This window comes from Mustela lutreola, chromosome 4, assembly GCF_030435805.1.
Source record: "Mustela lutreola isolate mMusLut2 chromosome 4, mMusLut2.pri, whole genome shotgun sequence".
NCBI lineage: Eukaryota > Metazoa > Chordata > Mammalia > Carnivora > Mustelidae > Mustela > Mustela lutreola.
Genome location: NC_081293.1, coordinates 183,814,346 through 183,839,619, shown reverse-complemented (window position 1 = coordinate 183,839,619; position 25,274 = coordinate 183,814,346). Strand labels below are relative to the sequence as shown.

Genomic DNA, 25,274 nt, shown 5'->3' with positions numbered 1-25,274 from the left:
AGGCAGAAGGAGGCAGGGGTGGGATGAGTAGAGAACATTCCAGAAAGAGCAATGGGCACGGCAAACACAAAGAGGGAGGAAAGAGCACGGTAGATGGAGAACTGGAAAAAGTTCAGTATGGAAAAAAAGAGGCGGGTGAGAAGGTGAGCGGTTCATCTTCTGGAAGGATGTCAGCCTGCAGCAGAGAGCATCTGTGAGTAGAGACAGAGCTGGGGAAAGACAATAGCAGGCACAGGCCTCCTTGGCGGTGGTTTTAGACTGTCTCACTGTTGGCCGGTGTCTTAGGAACACCTCTTCCTGCTCTTACCTGGGCTAGATAACAGGTATCCCTCCCAACACAGAACACTATTCTCAGCCTCTTTCTGAAGGGCTGAGTGGGACTCATTTGGGCAGATCATTATCTTCTCTTTGATAAGACTCCAAATGAGAGAAAGAGGAATGGTGTTAAATGAACTAAAATCTAAGTTTAAAAAGTTAAGTAATTCCACAATCTGAAATTATACAAAAAAAAAAAAAAACAAACCAAGGTAGAAAACACTCTATCAGCAACTTTTTACCAATACTAATGAATAATTATAATCCTCCAATAATTGTCTACATAGATTAGCATTTATGCAATATATAGGAGGGATTTTAAGGTCTTTTTCATTTACTGCCAATCTTAAGCTAGCAAGAGAGAGATCATTTTAATATAATAACAAAGTGCCTAATGCAATCGTCTTGAACATTAATTGATATGTTTTGTAGCTGAGTCTCCAGTTAATTACCTGTCTTTTTTGTTTAATTTTGAGATTAAGTCTGCTTCTCACCTGGTCTTGCCTGGCAGTGCCCTACATCCGTCTATGACCTTCAACTTGTTTGATCGAGGGGAAAAAAAAACATTTTAGCAAAGCATTTTCTACCCTTGTACTCACTTAATATATTCATATTTTCTGATTCATCTTTCCTTTTATAATTATATTTTTAAGTCATATTAAGCCCGCAGAGATAGTGGAATATATGTCTCCATTCTAATGAACATTTTGTCCAAGCTAGCTAGCCTATTTTCTCCTGCACTGGATATTTTACTTGTTCCTTCAAATTCATCTACAGATTCTTCAATAGCTATAGTTACTGGGAATCTTTTTTTTTTTTTTAAGATTTTATTTATTTATTTGAGAGAGAGCACATGAGAGAGCATGAGTGGGGGGTGGAGGGCGGGCAGAGGGAGAAGCAGACTCCCCACTGTGCAGGAAGCCTGATGAGGGTTTGGAGGGGGCAGTGGGATGGATCCTGAGCCGAACACAGACACTTAACCAACTGAGCCACCCAGGCACCCTCCCCCACTTTTTAAAAGTAGGCTCCATACCCAATGTGGAGCCCAATGTGGGGCTTGAACTCAGGACCCTGAGATCAAGATCTGAGCTGAGATCAAGAGACTTTTAACCAACTGAGCCACCCGGGCACCCTGTTATTGGGAACCTTTTAACAGCTATTGCTTATACTGTCTTGAGGACTTTTTAAAATTTCCAGATGAAATTTTTATGAAGAATTATTTATGTTCTACTTTATTCATATCATGTTTCATCTAAACATATTTCTAAGCCCACTAGATTTCGGCCTCTCTGTCTAAACTGAGCTGGCTGAAGAAACAGAACAGGTTTGTAAAGACCTACCAAAGGCAAAACTGAAATAAAACAGACTAATGAGTGGCCATACCAAGAACTAGAACCTGGGCCTGTTTGCTTCCAAAAGGAACATGGTCCTACATGTGCCACTTTTAGGGAGGCCACTGAAGGCACCTTCCTCCAATTAAGACACTGGCTCACCATTCTTTACATTTTATTCTTTTCATTTGAGGAATGGGTGATTTTTCCTATTTTAAAATTAGTTTCATTCATCTAACATTTACCGAAGATCTGTGATGTACTATGGGGGTTTCATAGAAGGTAGGTGAAGGTGCAAACCTTTCTTATTTCATTCTCTTTTTTTCATTAACCATTTAATACAGAACTCATACCAAATAAAATCTCAGGTATGGCCTTGCTCTTTGAAATAGTATTTTGCTGTTCTTTAGTAACACTGAGTCCCTAATTTCCTAAGACAACAAAAAGCAGCCTTAATAACATGGCACTCACTTGATTCTCCAGATAAAACAAGAAGTTATCTTCTAAAACACTCAGTAACTAAATATAGCTAAAATATCCTTACTCTCTCTTCCCTATTCAGGTCTGCATTACACTCTATCTGAAACCCACATAATTTCTTTTATATCATCTTTATATTGTCACTCTCTTTGTGTTATCTTTCTTTTTTCAACAATGATTCTTTTTCTTTTTTCTTTTCTTTGATTAAGAAAACACAAAACTCAGAGAATTCATAACAACGTAATACAATGAATACTAACAATTACAAACTAAATCCAGAGGAAAAGCACTTATATGACAAATGTCTGACATTAGTGTAACATGATTAGAAAACCAGTCAAGATTATAATGATCAATGAAAATGAAGGAATAACTCAAAAGTTCAAACCTATTAATTCCTGATCTATTTTGAGGCTGGAGGATCGTGGCGGGGTAGTTCTTAGAGCTAGACCTTCTGGGCTCAAATTGTAGCTCTGTCACTTAGTAGCTCTGTTGATCTGAGGAAGTTTATTAATTTCTCTACCCCAGTTTCCTCATCATACCTGAAAACTCATAATGTTGCTATACAGTGCCAGACACCATCAACTCAGACTGTTGTAACTGTTCAAACAGATTGTATGATTTTTTTTTTTTTTATCATTCATCTTACTGCCTGCTAGACTTCAAGACTAATTTGTAGGCTTTATATCTTCCTTGATTTCTATCACCTGAAGACTCTGGTTCTGGTCTCACTAATCACATCTATCTACTTAAGGATTTTCAAACCCGGCTCTAGAGAAGTGATTCTTGTTTTTAAAATCCTGGGTCACTGAGTGAAATGGGGGGTCACAGACTTTGGGGGACAGTCTTTTTAATATAGATGGTCTCCCCAACTCCTAGACAATCCCTCCTCACCCCTGTTACTTGTCCCAACACCTTACGTCTTCTGTTAATTATATCTCCAGAAAGTGGGACTGCTTTTATCAGTGGATATTCATTGATCTCAAAAGGATAAATATATACATATATATGACAGGTGCAAAGACAATGGGCTACAATGCCTGCTTTCAGCTTCCTGGGGAACAAAAGGATATTTTCTATTTTTCCTTTTTCTATTAAAACCCTGGCTTGACCTATTTTTTCCCCCTCTATTCAAAGTTAAGCCTGGAAATAACATACTTTATTTTTTAGCTAAAAAAACAAGAAGAGGAAAGGGCCTCATTTAGTAATGAAGGGAACATAACCTTTATTCAATGCAAAGGGCACTGGATTCTATATTCATCCATGTGCCAAATAGCCCTCTGAGCTTTAAAAACTAATTATAGGAGGGGAGTGTGACTTTTCAGTTTTTTTGGCTCCTGCCATGCTGTATGGTACTCTAACGTGCTCAATCAAGGCTCTGTCAACTCTACACATTGGCATATCAATGAAGGGTGTTCTGTCCTGCTTATCCTCGCTTTCAATGTATAATCAGGAGAGAGAAAGTGAATGATTAAGAGGAAAGAATCACAAAACAGAACAGACTGAAAAAGTTATTTTTCTATCGTTAAAGTAAATATAATTTGTTTTCAAACTATGTCTACATGCCAAAGCATGGACGAATCTCTTGGGCATAATGTTCAGCAAAATAAATCCCATACTATGATTAAACTTAAATAAAATTTGGGGATACTCAATCTGATCTATGGTGATCAAAGTCAGAACAGTGGTTACCTTGAGGGTGGGCTGTCTGGGTGCTAGAAGAGTTCTGTATTTTGATCTGAGAGGTGATTCCGTGGATATAATCATATATAACATTTCACTGAGTTATATACCTTAGGTTACACTTGACTTCGTCTATATTGTAATTCACCAAAAATTTTTAAAAATGTATGTATAAGTTGTTTTACCTTCAAATTTAAGGTGAAAGGTGATATGCCTCAGTGAGCAAAGCAGGAATAAGGAAGTGAGGGACCTAATCTAGCTTTTCCATATCGGAAGCACGAGGTGATATACCGATATGCAGCTCTTGGGATTGGCATTCTCTTTTTTGGAATAGGGCTAGAAGCCCATCCCTTTAAGCTACCAGAGATACTAATAAAACTAACTGAAAATCTCTTTGCAAGCATAGAAGACAATTAAGAAGTTACATAATAATAAGCCGAGGAAACAGGAAGATTTACGCTCATTTAAAGTAATCTCAAAAGTTGGGAAAAAATAATTTATCCTCTAGAAATTGTTTCTCATAAAACGATTCAGGTTATAGATATGATTAAATGGATACACTTAAAGAGAAAAATATAGTCAGCACAAAAAAGATTTTCGAGAAAAACATCTCTAGGACTTTGGTATGCTTACAGATTTCTAAGTATCGATCTACCTCTAACAAAGGAGCTGCATCCCGATATTTTAAGAATGCCTACAAATCAGTAGGGAAAAGACAAACCACTTTAGTGAAAATGGGCAACAGATATGACCAAATATATTACAAAAGAGCAAATTCAAATGGCCAATAAATACATAAAAGTACATTAAAAGGTGCTCAATTTCATTAGTCATGAGAGAAATGCAAAATAAACCACAATGAGAGACTTCTACAAAACTACAAGGCGGCTAAAATTTAAAAAATGGGAAATATCAAGTACAGATGACATATGGAGCAACTGGAACTCTCATATACTGCTGTGAATATAAATTCTCACCGCCACTCTAGAAAACGGTTTGGCATCGTGTACCTAAAGTGAACATGTGCATACCCCTATGACCCAGTAATTCTACTCTGAGAATATAAGCAACAGAAATATATATGTATGGCTACCAAAATACATGTAGTAGAATATACATAGCAACACTATATGAAAAAGTTCCAACTTATGCCTATCAGCAGAATAAATGAATGTATACACATATAAACACACACACACACACACACACACACACACACACAATTTAATACAGACTAAAGAGTAATGGGGACCGATACACAACAATATGGAAGAATCTTGCCAACAGAATGTGAAACAAATGAAGCCAGTCATAAAAGAATACATAAGTGCTTGATTTCATTTATATAAAATCCAAAAACAGATTCAATTAATCTCTGTGTTTAGAAGTCAGATGAGGGCAACTTTTAGAGATGTAAGTAGTAACTAGTAGCAGGAAGCATGAGAAGGCTCCTTGTTGCTATGCCTTCTGGGTATAGGCTACACAATAAAAAGTATGAAAATTTACCAAGCTGTGCCTTTGACCTATGCTCAAACTAAAACATAAACTTTTAATGAAAAATAAACTATAGGTAATGTAAACAGAGAAACAGAAACTCTAAGAAAGAATCACAAGGAAATTCTGGAAATCAAACACATCACAACAGAAACGAAAAGTATTTTTGATGAGCTTATCAATATACAGGGCATAATCAAGGAAAGAATCAGTGAGCTAGAAGAAATGTCAATAGAAACTTCCAAAATTGAAATCCAAAGAGAAAAAAAAGAATGAAAAGACAATAGAATATCCAAGAACTGTAGGAATAATCAAAGGAAGTATAGTATTTGGACAATGGGAATACCAGAAGGAGAAGAAGGAGAAAAAGGAACAGGAGAAATATTTGAAGAAATAATGACTGAATTTCCTCACACCAATGACGGATATCAAATCATAGATCTAGGAAGCTCAGAGCACACCAAACATCACACACACACACACACACACACACACACACACACACACACATCACTACACCTAGACATATAATATTCAAATGGCCCAAAATCAAAAACAAAGAATAAAATCTTGAAAGAAGCTTGAGGCAAAAAGTTACTTACTGAAGAACAAAGATAAAAGTTACAATAGACTTCTCTTCAAAAACCATGGAAGCAAGAATAGTGGATTGAAATATTTAAAGTGTTAAAACAATCACCAACCTAGAATTTTGTGCCCTACAAAATTATTTTTCAAAAGCAAGGAGAAATAAAGACTTTTTCTGGCAAACAAAAATTGAGGGAGTCTGGGAGATCCCCACTACTTGTGAGACGGGATGTTGCCCAAATTACGAATCATTTAACAAGCCAATTAACAAATGGGGGAATTTGTCCCTAGCGGACCTGCCTTACAGAAGATGTTAACAAAGTTCTTTAGAGCAAAGGAAAATTACTTAGTTCAGAAATTTGGCTCTACTTTAGGTAAGGAAGAGCATTAGAGGAGGAATAATAAAATCTTTTATTTCTCTTACTCCTCACTGATCTATCAGATAACAATTTGTTGAAAAGAATAATAGCAGCATTATACGGAGTGATTATTGCTTATAGATAAATGAAATACATGAATGACAACAACGTTATAAGGAATGGAAGGGGAGAATTAGGAACACTTCGTTATAAGGTACTTGCATTACCTGTTTTAGTGGGCTGGTGTTAAGTGGACTTGAATTAGTTATAAATGTATATTGCAAACTCTAGAGAAACCACTATAAAAGGTAAAAGAGAAGTATAATTTATATGCTAAGAGAGGGGAGAAAGTAGAATCATATAAAATAGTCAATTAAAACCAGAAAGCAGAAAAGCACAAGCCATAAAAGAAAAAAATACAATAAGCTGGACTTCATTAAAATGTAAAACATTTGTTCTACAAAAGAAGCTGTGAAGGAATGAAAAGGTTAAGTCTCAGACTGGGAGAAAATCTTTGCAAAACAGATATCAGATGGAGGACAGCATCCAAAACATACAAAGAGCTCTTAAAACTCAACAATAAGAAAACACAACCCAATTTTAAAAATGAGCAGTATCTCAACAAAAATATATATACAAATATCAAATAAGCATATAAAAAGATGATGTTCAACATCATATGCCATTAGGGAAATACAAATTAAAACAATGAGATTTCACCACACACCTGTTAGAATGTACCAACTCTGCAACATTAGCACCAAATGCTAGAGAGGATGGGGAGCAACAGGAACTCTCATTTACTGCCGGCGGGAATGTAAAATAGAACCACTTGGGAAAAGCAGTGACAATTTTTTTACAAAACGAAATATACTCTTATACATGATCTGGCAATCACATTCTGTAGTATTTACCCAAATGAATGAAAATGAATCAAAACTTACACCCCCACAAAAACCTATACACAAGTGTTTAGAGCACCTTTATTTATAATTGCCAGAACTTGGAAGCAAGTCAAAATGTCCTTCTACTGGTGAATGGATTAAACAAACCATAGTACATCCCTATAATGGAGTATCACTCAGGGATTAAAAAAAAACAGTTACCAGGTCACAAAAAGACATGGAAGGAATCTTAAGTGCGTATTTTTAAGCACAACAAGCCAATTTGAAAAGGCCACATGTGATTCCAACTCTAAGCTGTGCTGGAAAAGGCAAAACTCTGGAGATGGTAAAAAGAAATCAGCAGTTGACAGGGCTTTGGGGAAAGCAAGTCATGGATGACTACGGGGAACACAGAAGAGTTCTAGGGCAGCGCAACTGAACCTGAATCCTACGGAGATGATCCATCCAATTATCTCTGTGAAGACCCATAGAATGTACAACAGGAAGAGTAAACCCTGATGTAAATTACAGACTTTAACTGATAATAATGTATCAATATTAGCTCATCAAGTATGACACACATACCACATTTAATGCAAGATGTTAAAAACACAGGACATTGAATGTGGTGGGTTAGAGTACCTGATGGGAACACTATACATTTTGCTCAATACTTTCTGTAAACTAAAACTCTCCCTCCTCAAAATAAAGTCTATTAACCTAAAAAGTGAACTCTCTCTCTATATATATCTATATATATAGTTAAATTATAGGTGAATTTGTGAGTTTCACAATTTTTATATGGTATTAAATGGTACTCTAACAAATTTTCATAATAAAAGGCTGGAAAAATGTGGCACTATCATTCATGTATGAATACAGGTAACCTTGTGAGCAGCAAAAACCTATTTACCTACAGTTACAACTCACATTCTGAGAAAACGATGAGCCCACAGTTGTATGGGAAGTTAAAAGTAAAATACTGGCCATTACTTTCTTTATTCCTTTTTTGATCTTTGCTTCTTTAAAGTACTCTGATTTTTTAAAAAAGATTTTATTTATTTATTGGACAGAGAGAGATCACAAGCAGGCCGGCTCCCCGCTGAGCAGAGAGCCCGATGCGGGACTCGATCCCAGGACCCTGGGATCATGACCTGAGCCGAAGGCAGAGGCCTAAAGCACTGAGTCACCCAGGCGCCCCTAAAGTGCTCTGATTTTATTTTTACTATTTATTTATTCACTTGGATAGGCAAAAAGCAATAAGGTTAAACCTAATTTTAATGTGACAAAGTACCACTTCATTTTTCTCCCTACTTTACACAGCTCTACAGTGACAGAGGTGAAATACTTCACTGTGGCCATGTGAAAATGAGTAGTGTCACTGAATAAAGCCACAGTGTCATGGCTATGTAAATAATTTAAACTGTACAAAGTTAAATGTTGAGTGATAAAGTTGAGACCTTACTTCTCTCAAAATAAGTAGGAAACAATCAGAGATAATACAATGCATTTGAACAAACATGAGAAGCTCATTTATATTTCCAGAAAGTTCCACCAACAGTCCTAGGAACTGCAATTGCTAAGAACAATTTTAAAAGACTCTGTATGGGCAAGAATTTTATGTCATTAATTGTCATCTTTCCAAGGTATGGCACATAATAAGGTCAATACAGTTTTGCTGAATAAATAAATACGTTAATGAGTAAATCACAAGATTCCCCTTAGAGGGAAAAATGACCTACAAATTAAAAGATATTTTAACTTGATTTAACAATTCTCTAATTTGATCCACATTAATCCCTTTTAAAAAACTTTTTAAAGATTTTATTTATTTATTTATTTTTCAGAGAGAGAGAGAGAGAGAGAAAGATCAAGTAAGCAGAGAGGCAGGCAGAGAGAGGGAAGAAGTGGGCTCTCCGCTGAGCAGAGAGCCCTATGTGGGGCTCAATCCCAGGACCCTGGGATCATGACCTAAGCCAAAGGCAGACGCTTAACCTACTGAGCCATCCAGGTGCACCCCTCCTAAAATTCTGAGTACATGGCATATTTACATGGGAAATGAGGTGTGTTAGGATAGAAACAGACTTTATTAATTGAGTTCACTGCTGCTTGTTATTTAGAATTGCCCCGAATTTCATGTAAGGAGGAATTAGCTAAACAGATGTTTTTACTCCCAATGTTTAATACAACATAGGAAAGAAATCTGTTACCTTATGAAATCTTCTTCCTCTTCTCTCTTTGGCCTCAGCTGTTTGGGCTGAGCCATGTTCACCCAGTTTGGCAGAGATTTCAGGAGTCTGCTGATGTCATCGTCTTTTGCCCACGATGCGCTGATGACAAGTTTCTCTTCTGACTGAACAATGCCCCTGAACACAATCAGTGGAAAAGAGATACTTCAGCACATTGCCTGCTGTCCAGTTAGCATTTTTCATCTACCTTTGCAGCAGCAGGAAAGAAAAAAATACCACCGCCATCTCTCTTATTAACATGACCCATTATCTGAGTTGGAGTCGTGACATCCATTAATAGGTCACGTTCCTGGAAAACCATTTCTAGATTTTGTTCGTAGTTTTTTCACTGCTGAGTAACTGTGAAAAGGTCATAATAAGATAATTTGTCACCCTTATCATAGTTAGTCCCTTAGGATAAACAAACACATAGGGTAGGTTTGGGGGGTGGATCTTTCAAGAAAGATGTTGAATAAATAAGAATGTTATGAAATGAAGTAACAACATGATTGGAACTGGGAAGGTGACAAAGTGTTACAAAAGGCCGTTCTCTGACTTCTTGGTTTAAATCACCAACGAGCTCTACTTCAAGGTACTTTTTGAACTGGGGACACCCCTATATTCAAAGTAAATCTACCGTCATAGAGAAACCTTCTGCCCCTGATGTCAGGCAGAGAAAGTCTTTGATTATTGCTCTCTCCAGTGGGCTTTGACCGGTGACCTAGAGTGACAGGCTTCAAGTCCTTTAATAGGGCCCAGGGGTGAGCTATTAACACTGCACTTACCAGAAATTCCCTGTAAATTCATCTTAAACGGTCAGTTTCAACTTAATTAAAAAGCCTCTCCTTCTGTTCAACATTTCTATCACTATAACTAATTTCAATGGTTTAAAAATCATCAGCAACTCTAGGTGACAGGAATGACATTTATTGATGAGGGGAGTGCTACTTAGCTGGCTACCCCATCCCAAGTTGACCCAGACTCCAGAAGTTTCCCCCCCCCCTCACAGGCGAGAATTTTTGTTGGTGTAGGAATCACAGCTAGAGGACCTTACGCACTTCTTAATCTACAATATATGTACGGTGGGTATGCACGATAAAACCTCCTTGCCCAACAGACAACTTAATGCTTGTCAACAAAGGAAGCTGAAGCCTAAAAACTCTGACTCAAGGCAACCTGACTTGAGGTAATAGGATTTCGGGTTGTAGGGAGCAGTATCACTCTGTTCTCTGAAAATAGGCTAGAATTACTAGCTGACTTCTAGCATTCTCACGATAAGCAAAAGGTTCTAACAGTAACTATGGTCAGCTATACAGAAATTGGACTACAGAACCTTCTTTCTTCTGGTCTCTCAAATCACTCTCCCTGGTACTTCCTATTCTCTTTTTTCTGTTATTTTCTTGCATCTTTTCTGCGGTATTTATGGATGAGTCCCACAGTCTTTCACCCATTCAGATGTGGGGTGCTGGGTACCATATCACATTCATGATGTATGCCAGGTGGGCTGTCAATGTTCTTCGGCCTTCCTTTTACTCGCTTCTGCTCAACTTCCCCTCGCAGTCCCTCAATGCTCTTTTTTTAAACCTTCACCTTTTATCTCCCCCTTGCTTATCCCCTACAGTCTCCCTATCTGACACAGCAGGGAGGCTTCTTAATTATGTACTTGCAAACATTCCCCCTCTATTCCCCACAGAAATATCTTCAAATCTATCTCATCCTCATTCACTTCCAGTTAATCCTTCTACCTAGGCCCCTAGGGATCCTCCCCACTGCCCCTCAAATCCACTTTTCGATATCTCGTATTTCTCTTGATATATTTCCCAACCCCCCCCCCCACCGCCTTTTTTTTTTTTTTTTTTTAAGAATGAATCCCTGTCTTCCTTGATCCCGCACTTCTCTCCAGGGAAGCTCTTCTCCACCCTTCACAGACACTGTCACCCACTGAATGGCCTTCACTCACCGACTTCTCTTTCTCACTTCTCACTCGTTTTATCCATTTATGAACTCTCTCTCCAGGATCTACTCTAGGATTGAACCCAACAATTGCTTTTTTGAAATGCCTGGCATTTATTTTTCCTTTCTAGATTTTCTTTTTAGCTCTTCGAGAAATCCACTGGCCTCCCTCCTCCAAAATGACCTGCCCTTGTATTACAGATTCTATTCTTTATCTTTCTGAATATTTTATTTTATTTTACTTTCTGAATATTTTAAAAGCGGCAATTTTAAACTTCCTTTCCTGTGGCTTTATATTTTTTGGTAGTTCAATGGATGTCAAATGTCCTGTTAGTTTCATTTTCCTTTTTTTCTCATGTTAAGGAGTTTTCTCATGTCATCTGCTATTGGTCTTTAGCACTAGCTGAAATGAAAAAAAAGAAAAAAAAGCTTTATGAAATACTACCTTAAAAGTACCCACATTGTTCACTTACATATATTTTCTAAAGACTGGCTTAATTCAATAATCAATATTTGATTACTGGCTTCACTAATATTCATAGATCCTATTTTATTAAAAAAACAGAAATCAAGAGGAACTAAGATGCTACCTATATACTGCTTTCAACAATAAATTATTAATTCATACTGGAATGAAGATCAATCCTAAATGTCATTCCAAGTATTCGAATTTGAAATATTGACATTGATCAGCGACATACAATTAGCCCAAAGGGAATTTTTCACTCAAATGGAAAAGTCTCCATCCTCACTGACTGCATTTATTAGTTTATCATTTTGTATTAAGCTGGATGGTGTGGGCTACAAAATTCTAGGACATATCCAAATAGCCCCAAAAAAGAAGAGCTAAATTTCCAACAATTATTCCACAAGAGGAGTAGGGTTAATCACAGTACTAGAACCATAATCTACTAATTAATTCACAGCTCAATGGGCCACAGACAGAGCCATCTGTGTAACTATTTGTACCCGCTCCCAGGAGGAAGAGGAAAATGAGTATACCTCTTAAAACAGGTGATGAGGCTGCATGAGAAGGGTCTACCCTCTAGACACAGTTGAGTGAATTTCACTCAGAAAACATCTGCTGGTGTTGACTGGCTCTCGTGTGCATGGCCTCCTCTCTGGAGCAGTTGGGAAGTGCAAGTGTGCCTGGTCCCTGGACACAGCTGGGGTGCTGAGTCTTCCATGAGGTAAACAACCCGGGGCAGGTGGGGCTAATTGGATTCAACTGTTCGGTGACAGGCAGGGCATGGCGTTTGCTTTCCCAGGCTGAACCTCCCAGATCCTTCAAAAACTAGGAGCCAAGGTAGACAGATGAACCCCTGGTCACGGACGGTTCAAATTCAGCTGCTGCAGTGGATTTTCAGCTGGGAATGATTGGACCTACAGCAGGCCAAAGGGTAGTACAATGTCCACTAGCACAGTGATGGTGACAATGAGGCTGCAGAAATAAGAGGTCATGGTATACCGCCAATTCAAACAAAACAAACACGAAAACAAAACCCCCAAATCCCTTAAGATGAGACGGAGCAGAACAAGAATAGGCAGAATAAGCAAATTAGGCTCTTTTTATATCACTCTCAAGGCTGGTCAGAGAGCTTGATGACGGTCTGGATTTCTACCTAAGAATAACAACTTCAGAAACATCGGATTACTCTGGAGATGGCTCATGGGAAGCAGAAACAATTCAAGGGGAACTGTGGAAAAGGTTTTTTTTAAAAAAAAATTATTTATTTGATGAAGAGATAGAGAGAGAGCACAAGTAGGCTGAGCGTCAGGGAGAGGGAGAGGGAGAGACAGGTTTTCCGCTGAGCAGGGAGCCCGACGTGGGGCTCGATCCTAAGACTCTGGGATCACGACCTGAGCCAAAAGCAGATGCTTAACCGGCTGAGCCACCTAGGCTCCCCCTGTAGAAAAAGGATTTGAAATTTGAGAGTTTGTAGAAGGTAACTCTTGGGCATAATTTAATAACAACCTTTATATAGACAAGTTCTCGGAAGAAGGGTTATAGCTGGTATTTTTTAAAAAACAAGAAGAAAAGAACTATATTGGAACAGAGGACAACAAATTAATATAAAAATTGTCTCAACTGTCAATGTTTGGATTTTTGTTATAAGCACACTGAAGATTTTCATGGAAAGACCTCAGACCAGGTAACTGCCTGTCTCAACTCTAAATGCGTGCCCGCTGAGCAAAGAGCCAGATGCGGGGCTCTATCCCAGGACACTGAGATTATGACCTGAGCCGAAGGCAGCAACTTAACCCATTTAGCCACGCAGGTGCCCCTAAATACATGCTTTCTTATTAGATTTAGAATAAAACTAAAATTCCCTGGTCTTGATATCCTTTGTCAATGCTCCTTAATTCTGGGATGCAGTAAAACACTTGGGAAGCATTTTAAATGTGTATCAATCACACATTCTGAAGTGGGGCTCAGCATGGATAGCTTTAAGCTCTCGAAGTTCTCGTGTGATTCTAATGTGTAGCCAGAAATAACCTGAATGATGTGCCCCTTGCACCTGTCCATCCTTCCTCAATATTCACTTCTCTCTCCTTCTCTCTCCCTCTGTTCCAGTTACACGAAGCTTAGTGCACATAAACTTTGAGTCTCTTGCCATCTTCACACCTCTCCCTCCTCTGCCTGGAATGTTCTTTCCCATATTGACACGTGGTTCCTTCTCAACCTTCAGAATTTAGCTCAAATATCAGGTTCTCTCTGAGGTCTTTCCTGATGTTGTCCCTCATCTCGAACCTTTTTTTTTAAACCACATCACCGTTATTTCTGAGAAATTTATTGTTTGTTACTTGATTTATTCTGTCTCCTTCATTAGGGTGTGAAGTCCATGAAGGCAGGACCATGCCTGGTGTATTTGCGTCTATACTCTTAGATCTAGAATAATGCTGGCCCCAGAAATGCTTCAAAATAACTGTGGAATAAATAAAGTAATGCATGAATGAATGACAGCAGAAACACAGGAAGTACCAGGGAAATAACAGAGGTTATAAAAATATCTTTCTTAGGGGAACCCTCCTACACTGTTGGTGGGAATGCAAGCTAGTGCAGCCACTCTGGAAAACAGCATGGAGGTTCCTCAAAGAGTTGAAAACAGAGCTACCCAATGACCCAGAAATCACACTACTGGGTATTTACCGTAAGGATACAAATGTGGTATTCTGAAGGGGCATGTGCACCCGAATGTTTATAGCAGCAATGTCCACAATAGCCAAACTATGGAAAGAACCTAGATGTCCATCAACAGATGAATGGATAAAGAAGATGTGGTATATATATATACAATGGAATACTATGCAGCCCAAATGAAATGAAATCTTGCCATTTGTGATGACATGGATGGAACTAGAGGGTATCATGCTGAGTGAAATAATGCAACCAGAGAAAGACAATTATTATATGATCTCCTTGGTATGAAGAATTTGAGAGGCAACATAGGGGGTATGGGGAGTAGGGAAGGAAAAAATGAAACAAGATGGGATTGGGAGGGAGACAAACCATAAGAGACTCTTAATCTCACAAAACAACCTGAGGGTTGCCATGGGGATGGGGTCGGGAGAGGGCGGTTGGGTTATGGACATTGGGGAGAGTATGTGCTATGGTGAGTGCTGTGAAGTGTGTAAACCTGGCGATTCACAGACCTGTACCCCTGGGGCTAATAATACATTATATGTTAATAAAAAATTAAAATAAAAAAAAATCTTTCTTTGGCCATCTTATTAGTGAATAGCAATATTACCAATGAATTGATTTAAAAATAAATAATAAATACCAGCAACAATAACTATCAGCTGACACTTGGCATTTCCTAGGCATCGCTCTCAACACTTCACCTGTATTACTAACTCTTGCAATCCCGCTAACAATCCTGGGCGGTAGGTGGATGAGATCCCAAGGCCTGCTCAGGATCCAGCAGCTGAGGAGGACCGAGCTGGGACTGAGTCTGTACCCACTGCTCAAGGGTCCGCGCTCCTGCTCGAACCCATCTCTGAACCATCGGCAACATTTCTCAGGTCCTCCCTCTGTTTCCTCTTCAATTCCACTAGCTCTTCTCTGGGCTTTAGAGCCTGACATAAAACCACCCTCACGCTGTGACCCTCGCTGGGTTCTGGACCTTTCTGAACCTCCATTTTCTTATAGGTGAGGTCAAGGGAGTCCCGTCTTCTGGATGGTTGTAGCTGAAGAGACGGGTGAGTGACTGACAGCCCCCTGCACAGTGGCAGAGTGGGCTTTCCTGAGTGTGACCCCATTACAGCGCAGGTTGTTGTTACTCTGCGGCAAAGTTACTGCAAGAGGCTCCTGTCTGATGTCGCTGTCAGCTGACTTGTGGGGGAGGAACGATGACTGGCTGCTTGCTGTGGAGTCCGTGGGACACGTGGCTGCGTGGGCAGCATCTGTGTCAGCTGACGTGCGCCCGAAAGGCAGAGGGAAGCTACTCATTTCATCAGGAAAGATGGGGGAGAGGCATCCAGACAGGCATCAGGCTAAAAGTTGGAGATGAGTACGTGGGAAAAGACTATGAATTTCCTTCTGGATTTCCAAAGTTTAGATCATGGGTGAAGTTAACACCATGAGAATCACTTCTGGGACATTTTGAACGACTCTTTCCCCAGGCCCAAGGCTCAGTGGGCCCCGTGTGGGAAATCCTGGATGGGTGCTTTGATATCTCCCCAAATAAGTCGATGAGAATCCACAGTTGAAAAACAACGGTTTTGAAAAAGACACGTAAACCAGTAACTGATCAGATCGTGCATTGAAAAAATTTGTAAATTGTAATACAATGGGATGCCAGAACAGGGTCATGCATAGTAAGTTAGAGGAGAGAATGGAAGCTCTCGTCTGCTGAGTGCTTCCTCTGAACCAGACAATGCACATATTTTATGAGTGCTCCTTTGTATTTCCTCAGTATTTCATACAAATGAATGTATCAGTGCCACGTAAGCCAAGCGGGTAAGGGACAGAACATAGTTTCAAGAGGCAACCAGAAGACAGGCCTGCATGGAGCTTACAGAGAGTTCCCTTGGCTCTTTTTCTGATTCTTTTTTCCCCTTTTTTTAGATTTTATTTATTTATTCATTTGAGAGAGAGACCATGCACACATGAGTAGGGGGAGAGGCAGAGGAAGAGAGACTCTTGGGCAGACTCCACACTGACTGCAAAGCCTGATTTTGGGGGGGCCGGGGGTGTGTGGAAGGGACAACTTGGTTTCATGATCCCGAGATCACGACCTGAGCTGAAACCAAAAGTCAGATGCTCATCCAAAGGCACCACTGTGCACCACTCCTTGGCTTTTCTGAGGTTCAAAGTTAGTTTAGACTCTTGGTTTGGCTCAGATTGTGATCTTAGGGTCCTGGGATCCAGCCCTGTGGTGGGCTCCAGGCTGAACAGGCAATTTGCTCAAGATTCTCTCTCCCTCTCTCCCTCTGCCCTTCCCCCTGCTTGCACTCACTCTCTCTCTCAGATAAATAAATAAATCTTTAAAAAAAAAAAAAAGTTTAGGTTTTCCAGCTTTTTCTCTTTGATTCCATTGCCTCTTCTTTGGGCTTAGAGCCAGACTTAGTTTCTGGTGCATGCAACTCCCACTCCCACCCCCTGTGTCCTTAGCTGGGTTATGAAGTTGGCAAGGCAAGCTCAACCACACTCTCATTCCTGCAAGACGCTGGCCTCTGGCTACTCCGGAAATCATGGGGCTTCAAGACCCATCACAGGTCCTGGTCTCTCCCTTCTATGTAACACAGTATGGCCACTGAGATCTTAGAACACCGCTTTGATCATGGAGAAGGCAGATCGTCCTCTTTACCAACACCTCCTTGCCAGGATAGTATTCCCATGCTTCGTATGGGAAGTCTTCAGCATTCCCTATTCTGCCCATTCCTACCCAGCCACACTGTCTACCTAGTCATTTTGATTTCTCAACCTCTCCCCAACACATCGCATCAAGGCATGCTACCCCACTGCTTGCTCCCCCTGTTCAGTCCATTAGGAGTTTCCTTATTCATTCAGCAAACACCCCGAGGGCCAGTGAGTTGCCTAGGCTGGGGCCAGACCTGGTTCCTGCCATCAGCGATTTCAAGTGTATCCCAATGTCACCCTTTCTTCATGCGCTGGCATAAGTTTTCGGTCCTCTGTGAACCCTAAGGATGGTTATACCTTCTCCTAATCAAAACATACTGGTGTTTTCTATCAGCGGAGCCACAAAAATTAGAAGAGTTTTATTTGTATTCTCTACCGGGCCCAACCAAGGCAGAAAGACAAAAATAAAGACAAGGCAAAAAATAAAATAAAATAAAATGAAATAAACAAACTGATGCTGAATTGGAAGAGGCAGAAACTTTTAAAAAACTGTGATTTCCAGTCTTTTAATGACTATTTTGGGACACCTAAGCTGCTGGCAGTACCCCAGGACAAAGAGGACAAGGAGAGGCAGAGAAGCTCTCAGCTTGGAAGTAGCAGGCTAATGGACCAACAGGCTGATGGCTAAGGCAGCTCATTGGAGAATCCACAGCTGAGTTTTCCTCTAAGCCCCAAGGGGTGGGGCTAATTAAGGAAAAGACTTCTAGTCCTCATTACCCTTTTCGGAAATCTCTCTTTACCCAAAGCATGTAACATGACATCATTAGACACTACAGTCTTTCTCTCCAGAGTGAGGCGCTCCCGGAAAGGTGAGATGTTCCTGACCTTCCCTCTGATCTCTCAACTCCCAGTGAATGCTCCGGTTCTCGGGGCAAACTTAGAAAACAAGCCAGCTCTCAGCAGAGGGCATTGTGAGCTTGTGGATTTGATCATTTCTGCAAAAGATATCTGCTGAGAAAGAATCAGATTTGCAGTGTTTCCCCGCTCCCTTCTTCCTTCCCCAATGTTATATCATTTTGGATCATTTGAATTGTATATGGCTTTCTATTTAAGTCAGTCATTTGCTGGCAGCAAAACTAGAACATTTCCTGTTTTTCCTCTCACTGTAATCAGGATTTGGCTGTCCAAATTAGGACTGCCCTAATTACTCCACAGCAGGTGCCAATCTGGGGGAGGGCAGTAAATGGGAAGAGAGGAAGTAAGGACACTTTGCATCTTCAGAGTCAGACAGTAAGAAAACATTTTCCCTCTCGCTTGAAAAACCTGATTAAGTAATGGGCAACAGGCACCGTGGGGTTATATATGGGTGTGTGTGTGTGTGTCTGAGTGTTGCTTTGTAACAGCCATATAAACAATTTTCTATTTTTTCCCCTTCAAAGCTTCACAGAACTACTGTTCCCATCCCTGAGATAATTCATCCCAGGCCTGTAAATCAGCGACTGTGGTAGATCACTTCAGATAATACCTTGTGCACGAAATGATCTGATAATGGGCACCAGTAAGTGGACACCATTCCAGACAATTTGGCCAGGAGGGACATCACGGTGGTATGGACTCCTGGAGGCAGGAACCAAGAAGCTCTGTATGACCACAATACATCAGGAACCCAACCAAAAGCAAGAGCTGTGCTCTGAAAAGAAGTAATACATACAACGGCGACACAGATGCACTGTTTGGACAAAAGATTGAAACATAGATGGCAGAGAAAGTCCTCAGGCCCTGGAAGGACAGACCACAGCCCACAAAACCACCCACACTCCCGCCTGGGTCAGTTCCTCTGCCCGTGCGGTACATCCGGCTCCTGCTGACCAACCATTCGCCCCTTTCTGTCCTACCTCAGCAAACTTGCCTCTGTCTCAAGTAGTACTCTTCAAATCCAAACATGCACTGATTTCTTCTCATTAAAATAACATACAAAATGACAAAACACACTTCCTGTGACCTCAACTCTCCAGCTACCACCTCCTTTCTCTGCCCCTCGTGGCGGCATAACGCACCGTAGCCCCCCCCCCCCCCCCCCCGTACTTCCACATTCCCCACTCTCCACTTCCTTCTGCAGCGCAGGCCCCTCTGGGTTTCCCACCCACGGGTCCACAGAAACCACTCTGGTGACGATCACTGACGACCTCTGTGAGGTCAGATCTGTCACTCCGTCCGTTCGAATGCTGACCCCACACTTCCTCCCTCCACTCTGCTCCTCGGTTTCCGGAACACCCGGCTCTGAATTTGCCTTTGCTGGTTTCTTCGCTTCTGGCAAACTTCTTCAAGTCCACGGTCCTCCTCTCTGTCATGTTTACACTCATTCCCTTGAGGTTTCATCTCGCCCACGGTTTTAAATACCATTTACACATACTATTTATATGTCAATGGCCAGACTCCTCTCCTTTGGACGCCTGCTCCCTATCTGTGTGGATGCCCCAAAAACTACCCCCCCAAATCTTAAGTCCTCACTTGCTTGTACTGTGGTATCTTCCATCCCCATAGCGGGCAACTCCATCTCTCCATCACTCAAATAAAAAAAGTCCTAGGAGTCATCTTTGACGCCTTTCTTCCTCTCACACCTTCTAACTATGACAGGGAATTCCAAATATATTCAGAATTCAACCAGTCCTCACCAGGCCTGCTGCTACCATCAGTTGAGCGGTCTTCATCTCTTACCTGGATTGCCACCATAGCCCTTAACCGCGCTCCCGGCTTCCATCCCTGTCCCCATACAGCTGACGCTCGGTACAGTGTAGGTCATGGCGAGCATGCTGCCCCGGCTAGGGGGCTCCCGTTTCACTCAGAGTAGAAGTCTGTATCCCTACTGTGACCTACAAGGCCCTGCAGGGTCTGGCCCTCTCATTAAAATAACAAATAAAATGACAAAACATGCTCTGTGCTCTTGGTAACGTCCGCCTCATACCCTCTTTGCTCACTTTACACCAACCACACTGGCCTCCCAGCAGTGGCTCCTGGAAAGTCACATGCAGAGCCTTTGCCTTCTTCAGGGTACTCTTTCCAGATACTTCAGCTAACTCCCCAAATTCCTTTGAGCCTCTTTTCAAACCTCAGCTTGAGTGGCCCTCTGGAGCACCTTATATAAAATGGCGGGCTCCTTCTCCTACACTCCAGAGTCTATCTGCCCTATTGCATTCCCCCCCACCGCCCCCCACAGTACTTATTATTTTAAAATTCTTTGTGTCTCTCATCCTATTTATTGTCTGTCTTCTCTCTTCCATCTCCAGAAGAATGTCAACTTCATAAAAGCAGCATCTTGTCTTTTGGTTCATCACTGTCTCTACAAACTCTACAAGTACTCAAGAAACATCGGCTGAATGAATGAAATCCTAGAAACCAGTATGTTGCTTTCAGGATGGGGTAACAAACTGTGTCAACAGTTACTGGAATTAAAGAATATCCTGACAGGCTTAATACATTTAGGCAAGGACCTTGGGGCACTAGAAATAACTCAGAGCAGAGAATCACAGACCCATTCTCGATCTTCTTAGAGGTATATCCTGGCAAACAGTGAAAAATGCCCAAGAGCAAAGATGTTCATAAAAAGAAAAGAAAGTATATGACAGAAATCAGGTGAGTTTGGAGTTAAAGGCAGAATTCTAGAACAGATTATTCAAGATGGTTTGTGAACAATTAGGAAGTGGTCCTCATTCAGAGCCAGGAAGACCTCCCAACGCACAAGTCACATGCCTTTGTTCCTATCCTAACTTGGGAACTCATTGATTTGATATAGGAAATGGTAAATCTGGCTCAAGGTCAAGGTCAAATTACCCTTGGTTTCCAGAACTCTTAACAAAGGTTCTACACAGCAGGGGCAGTGGGTCCTGAAAGTAGAAGGATACCTTGTACCCTCTTTTGCACACCTGTATGTGCCCACTCTGGGGAGACCTGAGGGAGGGGGAGCTGCCTTGTAAAGGTTAGGACTGCAAGGACACCAGCAAGAAATCTAACAAGTCTCTTATGGGGGCAGATGATTAAATATAGGAAGTACCACCATGAATGGTGGTAAGGGTCATCTTTGTAATCAGAATCACAGCTAATCATTTTGGGGGAAACTTACTATTTTGCTAAAAACAACTCTAGAAGACTAACATTTTCAAAACAACCCTATGAGGGGAGATTTATTATTCCTTCTTGCAGATGAGAAATTAAGGTACAGGGAGACTGAGTAACTTGTTGTTCAAGGTCATAGGAACTAAGAAGTGGCAAAGTCCGCATTCAGATGTAGGTTCCAGAGCCTGCTGTTGAGGTATAGTCTGATTTCACATTTAGAAAACCCCAGGAACTCCTGAAATACTGGGTAACACAGGAATGAGAATCTCAAAGAAGTCTTGAGAGGTATGCCCCCAAATTCTCAACTTAGCCTTGTCCTGTTGAACATTTTTTTTTCCCCAAATGACATACATAAAGAAACTAAAAGATTGCTTATAAAATCAAGAATGACAAGGAATTTGGGGAAGAGCTAAGATTTTCTGATGACAGAATGAGGATTCAAAAATATCTCAGAAGACTGAAACGATGAGCTAAAAATAACATTGAATTTAATGGGTAAATGTGAGATCTTGAATTCAAGTTAAAAAAAATTCTCTACAAACACAGCACAGAAAAGATAAAGCTAATTTCAACTACTATTTCTTCATAGATTTCCTTGCCCCCTACAGCCAACCAGTGGCCGCGTCCTACAAATTTGCCTCCTAGTGTCTCTTGATTTGTCGCTTCCTCACTATCTCTTTTGCTTCTCTTCAATTCAGAAACTCGTTGCCTCTCTTTCTCTCCCTCCTCCTCCACACTCTTGCCTTTCCTGCCCATCACACACAAAGCTGAGAAAAGTCTCCCTGAGGCACAGGTCTGTGCCTGGTACTCCCATTTATTCTTCATCAGTGGTTCCTCACTACCTAATCGTACAAGGCCAAGTTCCCTGAGTCTCTATTCAAGAGCCTCCATGTTGGCTCAGCCTTCCTTTCCAAAACCCAAACATTCATCATTTGTTCTTTCTTTCCCTACTCTTCCCACCTCCTTGTCATTGCTCTGGTTCCTTCCTTCAGCTCTTTAGCCCAAATCCCGTCTAAGTCCTCCTCATTCTCCACAAGGCCTACTTCCTACCTGTCACGGGGGGGCTCCTGTCCTCAAGTCGTTTGTTTCTTCCTCCTAGAGCATGTCTACTTATCTTATGTTCTCTATCATAAATTAACACCGTGGACAGTGGTCTCTGATTTCCTTTTCTATTCTCTACCAAGAAGACAAACTCATTCCAGTTATGATCTCTGATTGACAGACTACTTTATCCTCACATACTCACATTGTCTCAGACCTGGTAAATGCTCAATAAATCTCTGGCAAAGGCGATGCCAGAATGTACTAAGAATCCCCGTGTCCAGCACTGGGTCCTACACAAGGAAGGTAATGATTTTGCTGAACTAACAGGCAATGATACTGGTACTTCCCCTGTGTCCCTGAAATGTCCTATATTCTGTCTGCCTCCCTACATCCCATCGGTCTTTCTAAAGCCAGCACACACCCACACATCTCACCTGCGAAATCTTTTCTGACTCTTTTTCTCTCTCATCTTTCCTTCTTTCTGTTCTTTTGTCCCGTTTTGTGCAAGTAGCCCCTGATTACTGTACTTTCCTACCTCTCCTTAATTATAGATCACATTAATTTTAGTGTTTTATCATATACTCTTTTCTTCCCTAATTGTTTCAGGTCTTGTCAACCAGACCATCATTTACTCCTCTTATTTGCTTCTTACCAGAAGTGCTAGGATCTGTTCCATAGCTCAGTGAGATGTCTGAGCCCAGAGAAAAGAAATCAGAGGGAAAACTAAAGGTTTTCCAGTTCATAACAATGGTGTTTCAGTTCTGTGGATGCTGGAAACAGGCCTAACTGTCCTGTCATTGTGGTCAGAAGGCTACAGATCAAGCATCTGGAGAAGCACATTTTAAGAACTAAAAAGAAACTACATTGCAGATTATTAAGGGATCCCAAGAATTTCAAATTGCTCTCCTTTAAAGATCTTTCAGGATCATGAGATGGACCGACCACTATCTGGCATCTCCCCAAAGACAAGTCTTAACGATTCTAGGTTTTCATGGAAGTCCAGGCTGACACCTTGTCTCTGCCATTCAGCAGTGGTCCTAAGTGGTTCTGTCCCTTGGTCCCTCCCATTCCCTCCGTTGGCGTGACCACACATGCATCTAGGAGGCACATGCTCTTGTCAATGCCCTTGCCAAGCGCAAAACTGGTCCTTTTCTAGAATGGTGGAGAAACAGTATCCCCAAGCAGGACACTGGTCAGGGTCGCCGCCGAAGGTCTACCTGCAGGCCGCAGTGCAGGTGTCCTTGTACTCCTGGAGTTTCACGCACACCATGTTGAGAAACTGATCTGAGTAGGCGCTCAGGTCGTGCATCAGGTTCATGAGGTCCTGCACGGTCTTCTCCACAATGATTGTGCTCTGCAAGACGACACAGAAATTCATGAGTTGTTCTCTCTCTCTCTCTCTCTCTTTTTTTTTTAAATTCAAGTCATGTGTAGGACAAGAAAGGCCAACTGCAAGAATGCCATCATCTAAGACACGAGCTTTCCTGGGGGAGACAACACTGACACATATCGATTAAAAACAACCAAATAATTAATTTGCATGATGCTGGTCTTCCAAAGGCCTGAGAAAGTTCTTTCTGTGGAGAGACACAGGACAGGGGTTTATGGAATGATTTTATGAAATTCTTGGCATCCACGAGATATGGCTATGGCTTTTAAGAAAGAAAATGCATGTTTGGCTGGAGACTGAGTTATTGCATCCAAGGCTGTACTTTGAGATTAGGGACCTACAAAAGGCAACTCAGAGAAAAATGCCCTCCAGGATCTGGAGGAACACAAGGAATAACACGGAGAACATTAGGAGAAGGAAAGGAAAAGTGAATTGGGGGAAATCAGAGGGGGAGATGTACCATGAGAGACTGTGGACTTTGAGAAACAAACTGAGGGTTTTAGTGGGGAGGTGGAGTAGGGGGATGGGTGAGCCGGTGAGGGGAATTTTTTTTAAAGGTTTTATTTTATTTTATTTATTTATTTTTAAAGATTTTATTTATTTATTTGACAGACAAAGATCACAAGTAGGCAGAGAGGCAGACAGAGAGAGGGGGAGAGAAGCAGTCTCCCCTCTGAGCAGAAAGCCCGATGCGGAACTCGATCCCAGGACCCTGGGATTATGACCTGAGCCGAAGGCAGAGGCTTAACCCACTGAGCCACCCAGGCACGCCCCAGGGATGGGTATTAAGGAGGGCACGTATCGCATGGAGCACTGGGTGTTATATACAAACAATAAATCTTGGAACACTGAAAAAAAAAGAATAAAAGATATAAAAGATGAAGGAATAGGCTTAGAGAATGAAGTCAGCAGAGCCAAGAGCTACAAGCCACACCCTTTTAACTACACCTCTCTGCCTTGGAGGTAGCCCTGAGTCTCCCAACTTGTAGCCCCACTTCCTCGTTAAATCAGAGCATTTCCTACTGTTTCCACCACTGCAGAAGCAGTGTCCAAAGGGACTCGGACATATTTTAAGAATGGAATTAGAGAAATTTCCCAGGGAAACATAATAATAAGCCCATCTTGCAGCTAGAGACTGATAGTACTGTGTGGCAGTCAGCGTTCTATCTGTAAAGAGGCATATTCAATCAACTTGAAATCTTGGATGAAGACAAGACCGCGTTGTTGAAACCATTAATACCTGCCTCTTTCAGAAGGAGCAGAATTACCGTGGAGTAAATATTAATCACATGCCTACTAGCATTAATCACATTCCCTCCACCCTGCAAGCCTTTGATCAACAATTGGTTTGTTGAAGACGTGTTTATTTACACAGAATTACAGAAGCTATGGTAGACACGGCCATAAAAGTAAACATTAAAAAAGAATTTTTTTTTCCTATGCTGACAGTGACCTGTCGGGGGGGAAAAAAAATCAAAAGCATTTTATTCTGCTTAAATGCAGACTATGGGGTACAGGGTCTTGGTTCATTTTTTTTTCTTCTTCTTCTGAAAATACAAAGAATGGCTACGACTGGACAGCTTTTCTCAACACAATGGGGAGGATCAGC

The 25,274-nt window shown here is 41.1% G+C and overlaps 1 protein-coding gene across 1 annotated transcript in view; it reads right to left on the bottom strand.

Moving 5' to 3' along the window:
• EXOC4 (exocyst complex component 4) overlaps positions 1–25,274 on the bottom strand; it is a 730,059-nt gene that overhangs the window by 131,244 nt on the left and 573,541 nt on the right. The window contains exons 12-13 of the mRNA XM_059171891.1: positions 23,493–23,629; positions 9,342–9,497 (exon numbers count right to left, since the gene is read on the bottom strand). Coding sequence (XP_059027874.1) covers positions 9,342–9,497; positions 23,493–23,629 — 293 coding nt within the window. The remainder of the gene's footprint in view (positions 1–9,341; positions 9,498–23,492; positions 23,630–25,274) is intronic.